This window comes from Bombina bombina, chromosome 9 (assembly GCF_027579735.1).
Source record: "Bombina bombina isolate aBomBom1 chromosome 9, aBomBom1.pri, whole genome shotgun sequence".
In the NCBI taxonomy this organism is placed as follows: Eukaryota; Metazoa; Chordata; class Amphibia; order Anura; family Bombinatoridae; genus Bombina; species Bombina bombina.
Window position 1 is genome coordinate 69545400 of NC_069507.1, and position 12912 is coordinate 69558311.

The 12912-nt window shown below is 35.4% G+C and overlaps 1 protein-coding gene across 1 annotated transcript in view; it reads left to right on the forward strand.

The window, feature by feature from the left end:
- The window catches only part of LOC128640415 (cholesterol 25-hydroxylase-like protein), a 9619-nt gene extending 6863 nt beyond the window's left edge, over positions 1-2756 (forward strand). Inside the window, exon 3 of the mRNA XM_053692901.1 lies at positions 1999-2756. Within this exon, the coding sequence (XP_053548876.1) occupies positions 1999-2756 (758 nt within the window). The remainder of the gene's footprint in view (positions 1-1998) is intronic.
- The last annotated feature ends 10156 nt before the right edge of the window (positions 2757-12912 follow it).

Below are 12912 nucleotides of genomic sequence, written 5' to 3' on the forward strand. Positions count from 1 at the left end.
GTATACTGCAGGGATATTCTCATCTGTGAAAGGTTTAAGTGGGATACAAATTAAATAACATTTTAAAGCAGGTTTAGATAGGCTTTTTTTGGGGGGGGTACATTTATTGAATAATGGGGTTGTATTTTTTGGAGCAAAAGAGCTAAATTACTTTACCGCAATGCTGTAGTAACTTTTAGTTTTAGTGTGGGTTTTTTTTTTTATTGTGGGGTGTTTTTTAAGGTGACTTTAGTTTTAATATAGGCATAACTGTGTGTTTTTTATTTTTGGTAGTACTTTGTTGTTTTTTTAGAATGTGATTTATTATTTTCAGTAATTTTAGTGTTTGTTAGTTTTTGAGTGTTAGCAGAGATCTTACATGAGGAGTGTTAGCTGTTTGGTAGTTTAGTAGTGATGGGGTAGTTTGTATTAAGGGGTTGTGGTAGTTTAGGGGTAATATTTAATTTACTTTCATTATTTATTTTGTCTGCTTTTAACCCTTTAAGGACACAGCTTTCTGTTTGCTCAATTGTTTTATGACGGAAAAATTCCCTCATATGTCCTTAAGAGGTTAATATAATTTACCCAAGAAAACTGCACTTTTCCACTAGCAGCCACAGAGACGGGAATGCATGTTGCCTGATCCAGAATCCTGACCCTGCTACATTCTGAGCAGCGGTTGCTTAATCACCACATGGGCTCATTTATATCAGTTCATAACTTGTCACAGCAAAGATGAGAAGATGAAAGTTGCAAAGTTTATGCCCATAAACTGCTGTTAGACTGCTAACAGCAAGAAAAGTATAAAAACTCATGTATTTCTCATGTAGATCTTTTGCAAAGTGGTGCTTAAAGTGAAATTGTACACTAGAATTTTCTTTGCATAAATGTTTTATAGATTATCCATTTACTTGGAAGTGTTTTTTTTTTTTTTTTAACAATGTATAGTTTTTTGTTTTTTTTTATAATCTGTCTTTTCATATGCTGGGGGGGGGGGGGTATCTGCTCTTCGTGCTTACCCGGCCCCTTTCAATGTGTGTCTCAGCCTAACCTCATAAACAGTGCTAAACTGGGAGCTTCTAGTAAGTTTTTAAAAGGTTTTATACTGGATTTTTGATCAGTATCTGTGCATATTCTAGTTTATAGCAGTGTCTCTTACATGCACTTATATGAAAATTGGTGTATACTCTCCCTTAAATGGGCAAGAAACACATTGATATTGTAATAGAAAATGTTTAATTATGTTTAGTAAAACAACTTCGCAATTATCTTTTATTATTTATTTCAACCCATTTTCATGTACTTACCTCTGAAATTTGGGGGTTTTCAATGTCTGAAAACTGAAAGTGCACATATCACACTTGACAAGCCTAACCTTGCCAGTTAATTGTTGCTGATTGGCCACAGCAGATATGTGAAGGAAAGGAACTGCAAAGCAATGAATATGTTGCTAAAATAATACCACTGGTTAGCTGTATATATTCATGTAACAAATCTGCATTAAGACCTCCAAATAAGCAGTGGGTGGAGCTTAAACACTGAAAACAATTGCAGCAAACATGTAAAATGCAATAAAAATATTTTACACTCACCTAGTATGTTAATGTATAAATAAGGAATTTAGTGGAAGGCACTTTGTAAATCCTATGCTATACTATGGGGTAAAAGATAGTTACATTAGGTTAAGATAATTTTGGCAAAGTAAAGGGAATTATTCCCCACTAGCAGCTTGAAGGTGCTCAAATAATTTATAAGTAAGATGTAAAACAATGTTGTATCACTTTATAGACAGAAACTAAGTTGAAGGCTATTAAAGCATAGACAGAAACAAGCATTTTTGCTTCACCATAGTATTTTCTAGTGCTATTGGCATTTTCTCTCTGTTCAGGGAATGGGAGGAGATCAGCCTATAAAGAGTCAACTTGTTCTCCATGCTCTCACTTATTGCAATGAACAGCTCAAGTAGCACAACCCACATGACAGCATTCCTCAGCAGCAGACCTGAGCTGAATCATCCCATTCTGCAGCCGGTATGGGACATTGTCAGATCACAGGAGCAATGGATCAAGTCTCCTTTCTACCCAGTGATATTTGCTTTCACTGTCTACATGATGTTCTGCATCCCCTACCTGATGCTGGACTTCTTAGCTCGTGTGATACCAGAGCTGAAAAAGTACCAGCTGCAGCCCCGCACTAACACCACGCTGGCTATGGTCCTGCACTGCTTGGCTTTCACTGTGTATAGCCACCTGGTCTTTGTGTTCCCAGTGACTGTTGCCTACTGGTGGTGGAGACCTGTGCACTTACCACTTGCTGCACCAGAACTACACAGTTTTGTGTTTGATAGTATAGCCTGTCTGCTCCTGTTTGATTTCCAGTATTTTGTCTGGCATGTTCTGCACCATAAGGTCCCCTGGTTGTACAAGACCTTCCACAAGCAACATCACAAGTATACCTCCACCTTTGCTCTTGCTACACAATATTCCAGTGCCTGGGAGATGCTCTCACTTGGATTATTTGCTGGAGTAAGCCCCATGATGTTGGGTTGCCATCCAATGACAGAAATGGGGTTCTTCATCCTTAACATCTATCTGTCTGTGGAAGATCACTCTGGTTATGACCTTCCCTGGTCTACTCACAAGATTATACCATTTGGACTCTGTGGAGGACCTGGACATCATGATTTGCATCATGAGAAGTTTTTCTCCAACTATGCACCTTATTTTACCCACTGGGACAAGCTCTTCAGGACACAAGCAAATCAATCCTCTAAGTGAACTTATGTACATTCTGTATAAACTATATTAACTTTTGAAGAACATAAGAGTTTTGCACAAAATTACTTTCTGGTTAATTCAGCCCCACTGCAAGAGGCTTTTCGTTAATTTTGTTATATAGTTGCATGGATTTATACATTGGTCAATACTTATTGATTCCTCAACTATGTTTTAATGATGCTTTGTTTTTATTATCTTGGCACTTCAGTTATTTTGAATTCATCTCAGAATTGTTATGAAAGATTTATACATTGGTCAGGCAGACATTTATAGTGATGGAAATGTATTTAAATGTTTTAGTTTTTTTAACCATTTTATAAATTTCTGACTCTAACATGGTATGTTTTTATATATATATATATATATAGTAATAGAGGATTGACACTATGCACAAGCCTTATAAAACAATTGAACATTTATTCGATAGGCATTAAGAGTTGAAAACAAACTCACAGAAGACAAGTAGGAGATACGTCATCTGACGCGTTTCACGCCCCACTGGCGCTTTGAGAAATATATATATAAATGTTGATGAGAAAAGGCTTGACAATATCTCAGGAGTTCAGTAATTTCTGTAATTACAAAATCTAACACTAATAAGATGTATGGGATTGTTTTGGAAAGCACTTTAACTGTATATAGTTTGAAACTGCAAACAATGTTATATTGAAATGTGGCCATTTTTGTCCTTGTGTTGTGTTACAAATAAATGATCAATTATTGTATAAATGCTTTATATTTTTGTATTATGTTTTGTATAAGAGCTTTATTTTTGCCAATAAGCAAACCAAAAATAAATAAATAAACACACAAAGTTTAAAAGGGGCATTAAACTCAATATTTTTCTTTCATGATTCAGATAGAACATAGAATTTTAAACAACTTTCTAATGTACTTTTAGTATCAAATCTTCCTTTTCTTGTTATCCTTTGTTGAAAACAAGATAGGTAAGCTCAGGAGTGTGCACATGTCTGCAGCACTATATGGCAGATGTCAGCACTACTTATTGTCATGTAGTGCTCCAGACATGTGCACGCTATCTATCTCTTCAACAAAGAATAACATATGAACAAAGCTAATTTGATAGTAGAAGTAAATTGTAAAACATTTTTAAAATTGTATTCTCTATCTGAATCATGAAAGAACAAGTTTGGGTTTCATGTGCCTTTAAAAGGATATGAAATAGTGCTTGTTTAGAAAAAAGTCAAACCAAAGTAAACATAAAAAGAAAGCGATTGTGCTATAAAAAAACCCAGCAAACAACTTACTTGTCTTCTTGCATAATGAGCACTTAAAAATGTGTCATTTCCTGCAGCTAGATACGAAGCAGACATGCTGAAAACGTAAGTTTCATTCTGCCTCTTCTGAGCATTGGCAAGAAACTGCTTTCCCGTCTCTCTAGCCTTAACTAAATAGCAAACCAGCTCATGCTACTCTAGAAGATTTATTACCTCATGTTAGATATGACTTCATATAGAGACCCCAGCCTCATTTTGGGACTGTGACAGGAAGTGATAGACACTGCTCAAATTAAGTTAAAAAAATGATATCTATTAAGTATAAGCTACTGTTTGAAGTGAAAGTCAATCCTAGCGATTTACAAACACTAGGACTGACTATTGAAACAGATAAAGGGGACTTTCATTCATGAAGTATAAGATACCTCATGTAGAAAGCTCCTTTATTTGTTTCAATCGATCGTTGTTACAGCAGCCCACGGCTAAAAAAAAAGCCAAGCCGAATTTACTGCACGGCTATTGGCTAAGTGGTGAAAACGTCACCTCTAAGCAAAAAAATTTTTTAGCCGGTGATCAATTGAAACAAATAAAGGAGCTTTCTACATGAAGTATCTTATACTTCATGAATGAAAGTCCCCTTTATTTGTTTCAAGAGTCAATCCTAGTGTTTGTAAAACGCTAGGATTTACTTTCACTTTAATGTTTTTTTTTTTTTTTTTATTTTAGCAATGAAGCAGACTGTTTTATATCGCATTACATTCAGATGAGCTTTGTGCACATGTATAAGCCCTAGAGACAAAATAAATAAATCATTATATTTGAACTGTAATAAATAAAATGAAAGCACTCCATTTTCACAAGGAGCCACAATATCTGCCTAGGTCACCTTAATAAACATACCATATATACACAAACATTACCCGTTACAACTACCTCCTCTGATCAATCTGTACAGGTGAGGCTGTAACTGAGATGCAAGGATGAATGGGTTAACAAAGCACTTTCTAAACTACTCTAGCTCCGGAATTCAAATGTTAAGATAAAAGCCAAAACTATAAAAATAAATATTTATTAAATATGATAAAAAGGGCCACTGTGCATTAAAGGGACATTAAACCCACATTTTTTCTTTCATGATTCAGATAGAGAATACCATTTTAAACAACTTTCTAATTTACTTCTATTATCTAATTTGCTTCATTCTCTTGATATTCTTTCCTGAAAAGCATATCTAGATAGGCTCAGTAGCTTCTGATTGGTGGCTGCACATATATGCCTCATGTGATTGGCTCACCAATGTGCATTGCTATTTCTTTAACAAAGGATATCTAAAGATTGCAGCAAATTAGATAATAGAAGTAAATTGGAATGTTGTTTAAAATGTTATTCTCTATCTGAATCGTGAAAGCAAATTTTTGGGTTTAATGGCCCTTTAACAATAACAAGATAACAAAGGAAAATTTTCCAAACTATATACATGGAAAAATGAGCCCAGGTTCCTAAGCCAGTCTCTCTAGGTTAAAGGGGGGTAAGAGAATCCACCCCAAGCTTTCATGATTCTAGCATTCTAAGTTAAAAAAAGGTCCAGAATGAATTCCATTAGCATAACTTCTGAACACTTAATATCAGGGGTCAAGTCCTACAAAAAAAGTGTGGGAACTCACCAAGACTTCCACCCCCTCAAAATTAATATTGTTTTATACGCACATACTGTATTTTTATGCATATAATCTATACACTTTGGTTAATGAAAGCAAATTAAAACCAATGTATGGTTGAATGGTTGCCTTTGGGCCTGAGACTCCTCCTCTGTCAAGAGTCTCACCCACTCCTATTTCTACTGAGGGGAGCTATATAACCCCAGAGCAAGCCACACAAAAATGTAAGCACCATGTGTTCCACATATCGCGGAGTGATCACACTGCAGGACCGTTGACAGACTTGCAGTTAGTGTATTGTAGGAAGTGTTACTGCCCATTACTAGAGGATCTCACTATCGCTCTAACCAGACTGTGCTCCAGCCCCTCCACCCTGCAGCAGCGGTGTTTACTGAAGCGTTTCTGTTCTCTGTCCAGGGGGAACTTAGTTCCTCCTGCAAAAATTGGGCAGAAACTCTGTTATTGGGCATTCAAAAATATTTCACACTCAGTATGTTAATTTATTTCAAGATGGCTGAAAAATATTTTAATAAGCCTTTACTGTTTATTTAATTAAATAAAAATAGTTTAATGTCCTGTTGTAAAGATCATAAGATAATTGAAAATTATCACAAAACTATATTTACTATTTAGAAGGTATGTCAAATTGAACAACCTTATTCTTTCTCACAATTTTTAGTTTATTACTAAATGGTTAAAAAAAAAAAAAAAAACTCAATATGTTGAAAAAAAACAAAAGAAAACTGCAAATCAATGAAAAATGTTGCAAACATAGAAAATGTCAGAGTGTAGCCTTGTCAGTAAAGTTTAAATTGGCTACTCCAAATAAGGCTATTTAAAAAACAATTTCAGCAAGCAAAAAGTTATTTAATTCAAAAAATAAATCATACTCACCCAAAAAAATCTTGTGATAAAGACTAGAGTATCCTTTCACTTTAATTTCAGATACATACTAAGGATTTGTAAGATAGACAGTGTGTGTATTTGTATATATGTGTGTGTGTGTGTGTGTATGTGTATATATGTATGTGTGTGTATGTGTGTATATGTGTATGTATGTGTATATATGTATGTGTGTGTGTGGGTTTGTGTATATATGTATGTGTGTGTATTTGTATATATGTATATGTGTGTGTGCATGTGTATATATGTATGTGTGTGTATTTGTATATATGTATATGTGTGTGTGCATGTGTATATATGTATGTGTGTGTATTTTTAGATATATGTATGTGTGTGTATGTGTAATATATGTATCTGTGTGTGTATGTGTATATATGTATGTGTGTGTATTTGTATATATGTATATGTGTGTGTGCATGTGTATATATGTATGTGTGTGTATTTGTATATATGTATATGTGTGTGTGCATGTGTATATATGTATGTGTGTGTATTTTTAGATATATGTATGTGTGTGTATGTGTAATATATGTATCTGTGTGTGTATGTGTATATATGTATGTGTGTGTATTTGTATATATGTATATGTGTGTGTGCATGTGTATATATGTATGTGTGTGCATTTGTATATATATGTATGTGTGTGTATGTGTAATATATGTATCTGTGTGTGTATGTGTATATATGTATGTGTGTGTATTTGTATAAATGTATGTGTGTGCGTATGTACTGTATATGTGTATGTGTGTATGTGTATATATGTATGTGTATATACATTATGTATGTGTGTGGATACCATAAATCTTTATTTTAAAAAGCCTTATTCTATCTCATATTTTCTAGTTTAAAAATGAAAAAACAAACATAAAAATTAACATTTATATTACATGTTGAAAATTATGCAATACTCCTCTTATTGTTTAAACTACTTTCATTATTTAATTTTGCAATTTGTATAACTTGCAAGGTGTCATATCTACCTACGTACCAAGCGGCTATAACTGAACAAGGAAAAGGAAAGATTTAAGGATGGCTAGGAATCAAACAATCTTATTCTTTCTCACAATTTTTAGTTTATTATTGAATGGTTAAAAAAAAAAAACACAGCATGTTGAAAAAGCAAAAGAACACTGCAAACCAATGAAAGATTTTGCAAACAAAAAAAATGTCAGAGGGTAGACTTGACACCAAATAAGGTTGTTTAAAAAACAATATTTTAGCATGCAAAGATTTATTTAATTTAAAAAATAATTTACAGTCATCTAGTATGTTAATTTATTGTAAAACTGTGTAAAAATCTTGTAAAAGGAGTGTACTTTCACTTTAATTTTAAATACAGTACTTACTAAGGATAGTAAGATAGACGGTATGTGTGTGTGTATATGAAGGTGTGTGTGTATGTGTATATATATATATATATATATATATATATATATATATAGGTGTGTGTATGTATATGTATGTGTATATACAATCGTATGCAAAAGTTTAGGCACCACTGACAATTTCCATGATTTTCCTTTATAAATAATTGGGTGTTTGGATCAGCAATTTTATTTTGATCTATCAATTAACTGAAGGACACAGTAATATTTCAGTAGTGAAATAAGGTTTATTGGATTAACAGAAAATGTGCAATATGCATAAAAACAAAATTAGACAGGTGCATACATTTGGGCACCCCAACAGAAATATTGCATCAATATTTAGTAGAGCCTCCTTTAGCAGAAATAACAGCCTCTAGATGCTTCCTATAGCCTGTAATGAGTGTCTGGATTCTGGATGAAGGTATTTTGGACAATTCCTTCTTGCAAAACATCTCCAGTTCAGTTAGGTTTGATGGTTGCCGAGCATGGACAGCCTGCTTCAAATCACCCCACAGATTTTCAATGATATTCAGGTCTGGGGATTGGGATGACCATTCCAGAACATTGTACTTGTTCCTCTGCATAAATGCTAGAGTAGATTTTGAGAAGTGTTTTGGGTCGTTGTCTTGTTGAAATATCCAGCCCTGGTATAACTTCAATTTTGTGACTGATTCCTCAACATTATTCTCAAGTATCTGCTTATATTGAGGGAAATCCATGTGACCCCCAACTTTAACAAGATTCCCAGTACCAGCACTGGCCACACAGCCCCACAGTATGATGGAACATCCACCAAATTTTACTGTGGTTAGCAAGTGTTTGGCTTGGAACGCTGTGTTCTTTTGCCGCCATGCATAACGCCACTTGTTATGACCAAATAGCCCACAGCACCTTCTTCCAAAATGAAGCTGGCTTGTCCAAATGTGCGTTTGCATACCTCAAGCGACTCTGTTTGTGGCGTGTGTGCAGAAAAGGCTTCTTCCGCATCACTCTCCCATACAGCTTCTCCTTGTACAAAGTGCGCAGAATTGTTGAACGATGCACAGTGACACCATCTGCAGCAAGATGATGTTGATTTGATAAATCAAAATGAAATTGCTCATCCAAACACCCAATTATTTATAAATAAAAATCATGGAAATTGTCAGGGGTGCCTAAACTTTTGCATACAACTGTATATGTTGGTGTGCCTATATATGTACAGTAGGTGTGTTTGTGTATGTGTATATATGTATGTCTGTGTGTGTGTATATACAGTATATGTAGGTGTGTGTCTATGTGTGTATCTGTATATATGTATTTGTGTGTACGTGTTTATATGTATGTGTGTATGTGTATATATGTATGTGTATGTGTGTGTATATATATATGTAAGTGTGTGTGTGTGTATGTGTATATGTATATATGTATGTGTGTGTGTGTGTGTTTATGTGTATATGTATGTGTGTGTATGTGTATATATGTATGTGTGACATACATTATAGCCATAGAGTTTTTCATTGATACATAATGTAATTTTGGATCAGCCACAAAGGTATTTTTGTTAAGAGCCATTGAATTTCTACTCACACACAACTTTTTTATGTTTCAGACAGAGTACTATCTCCAGAGACGTGGGACACCGCAATGGGGGCCAAATTTGCCCCCTCTTACGCCAACCTTTTTATGGGTTGGTGGGAGCTGTCCCACATCTTTGGCGATAACAATACATTTAAGAAAAATATTATACAATATCATCGCTACATAGATGATTTGTTTTTCATTTTGGAGTGTGAGGAACAAGAAGCGAATCAGTTTTGCAAATATTTAAATCAAAATATATGTGGCATTGAATTTACAAGGGAACATAGCTCAGAAAGTGTTAACTTTCTTAACCTTACAGTCAAAAGTAGTGGAGCAGGTCAATCTATTGAAACTACTATGTACAGGAAAGACACAACAGGTAATACTCTGCTAAAATTTGATTCCTGTCATCCGAGACATGTGGTAAAGGATATCCCTAAATGGGAATTTATACACATTAAAAGGAATTGTACTAGTGAGCAAATTTACCAAAAACAAGCATGTGAGGCAATCACAAGGTTTAAGGAGAGAGGCTACAGAGAGGATATTTTAAGAAAAGTTAAGGACAATGTTGATCTCATTCCTAGGGATCAACTACTGCAGTATAAATCTAAAACGAAAACCTTGAGAGTTAATAAGCCTAAATTAATTACATCGTACAGTTTAGAATACAATCAAATTTGCAACATCATAAAGGAATCGTTGCCTATTCTATACTCAGATTCTGTCATTAAAGATATAATGCAGTCAGGATGTGATTTTATTCCCAAAAAAGGAAAAACTTTGGCTAATTATTTGTCGCCTTCAGACTTGAAACCTATTAAAAACACATGAAGAGAAAAGTTTTTTTCAAATATCGTAGGCCTATCTGCAAAACTTGTAGTTTCATCTCTGAAGGTGACAAATTTATGTCTCAGACAACTGAAAAAGAATATGATGTAAATTACTTTATCAACTGTGCGGTTACTCATGTTTTATATATTTTCTCACCTGCAAAACATGTAAGATCCAGTATACAGGTAAAACTCCAACATCTTAGATCTATAGAAGACAAAGAGGTAGAAACTTTTTAACACACTTAAAGGGACACTAAACCCCAAAATTTTCTTTCATGATTTAGATAGAGAATACAATTTTAAATAACATTCCAATTTACTTCTATTATCTAATTTGCTTCATTCTTTAGATAACCTTTGTTGAAGAAATAGCAATGCACATGGGTGAGCCAATCACACGAGGCATCTATGTGCACCTACCAATCAGCAGCTACTGATCATATCTAGATATGCTTTTCAGCAAAGAATATCAAGATAATGAATCAAATTAGATAATATAAGTAAATTAGAAAGTTTTTTTTAAAATTACATGCACTTTCTAAATCATGAAAGAAAAAAAAATGGGTTTCATGTCCCTTTAAGGGCTAGGCATTAAGTTTTAAAGTTTAGACTCTGCTGCATTAATAAGAATAGATTAATATGTATCTCTTATACAGATCTTCTTTGTATCAGAATCAAACATAGGGTAACAGTTTCAAGTATGGAATATTTAGAATACTGTATAATTTAAAGTTACATTAGATATACATTTTCGATATAAATGTGCATTCTGTCTAAGCCTTTAAGCTCATATGAAAGTTTTTATATACACATACGATAGTACATTGACTTTCTGGTATGTGTCTTTAATTATCCCTCAGTAACTATTTGTTTAATATATCTATGATGGTACTATCCTTATAGGTGATATACTAGATGTTTATATTTATAGACTAATTATGCCATCTAAGTTGTGTATTCAATCAGGTTTGATTAGAACGAATGTTGTTAATTGAATAGCCTTGAAAAGGCATATGAACAGGTTCACAGGTAAGCAGGGTGCATGCGCACGAAACGCGTCTGCGTGTGAACCTGTTCTTTTTTTCAACCTGACGGTTGTGTTTGTTGCTGGCTTTTTGACCTGTTTGCTTTTAACCCCTTAACGACACATGTCGTACAGGGTACGTCGCACACAACCTGGTCTTTAAAGACCAGCGACGTACCCTGTACGACATCAGGGTTTAAAGCGGCTGGAAGCGATCCTGATCGCTTCCAGACGCTTTCAAGGTATTGCTGTGATGCCTCAACATTGAGGCATCACTGCAATACCTTTTTTCCCAAACCGATGCAGAGAGAGCCACTCTGTGGCCCTCTCTGCACCGGTAGCGATGGGCCCGATCGTTGGTGGGTGGGAGCAGTTTCAGGGAGGCGGGTGGGCGGCCCATCGGTTCCTGAATGTGCAATGTGCACGCCGGGTGCCGGGAGCGCGCGTGCGCGCGCATATGTGCGCGCGATCGCGTAACAGCCACTGCCACCAATGAATTTATGAATGGGAGAGAGGGAGAGGGAGGGGGGGGAGAGAGGGAGAGGGAGGGGGGGAAATAATTTTCAAAAGGATCTGGGAGGGGGAGAGGGAGGAGGGTATTAGGGGGGGCAGCTACACTACAGAAAACATTTAATTACATGAAAAAAAATAAAAATAAACATTTTTTGGAGGCAAATTGGGTACTGGCAGACAGCTGCCAGTACCCAAGATGGCAGCAAATAGGATGTGGGCAAGTGTTATAGAGCTGTTTGGGGGGGATCAGAGAGGTTAGGGGCTAAGGGGGGGTCCATCACAGCTAAACATATATTTTTTTTTAAAAAAAAATTCATAAAAAAAAAAAAAGCCTTTTATTTTAGTACTGGCAGAGTTTCTGCCAGTACTTAAGATGGCGGGGACAATTGTGGGGTGGGGGAGGGAAGAGAGATGTTTGGGAGGGATCAGGGGGTGGGATCTTTCAGGTGGGAGGCTGATCTCTACACTAAAGCTAAAATTAACCCTGCAAGCTCCCTACAAGCTATCTAATTAACCCCTGCACTGCTGGGCATAATACACGTGTGATGCGCAGCAGCATTTAGCAGCCTTCTAATTACCAAAAAGCAACACAAAAGCCATATATGTCTGCTATTTCTGAACAAAGGGGATCCCAGAGAAGCATTTACAACCATTTATGCCATAATTGCACAAGTTGTTTGTAAATAATTTCAGTGAGAAACCTAAAATTGTAAAAAAATTTAACATTTTTTTTTATTTGATCGCATTTGGCGGTGACATGGTGGCATGAAATATACCAAGATGGGCCTAGATCAATACTTGGGGTTGTCTACTACACTACACTAAAGCTAAAATTAACCCTAGAAGCTCCCTACATGCTCCCTAATTAACCCCTTCACTGCTGGGCATAATACATGTGTGGTGCGCAGAGGCATTTAGCGGCCTTCTAATTACCAAAAAGCAATGCCAAAGCCATATATGTCTGCTATTTATGAACAAAGGGGATCCCAGAGAAGCGTTTACAACCATTTATGCCATAATTGCACAAGTTGTTTGCAAATAATTTCAGTGAGAA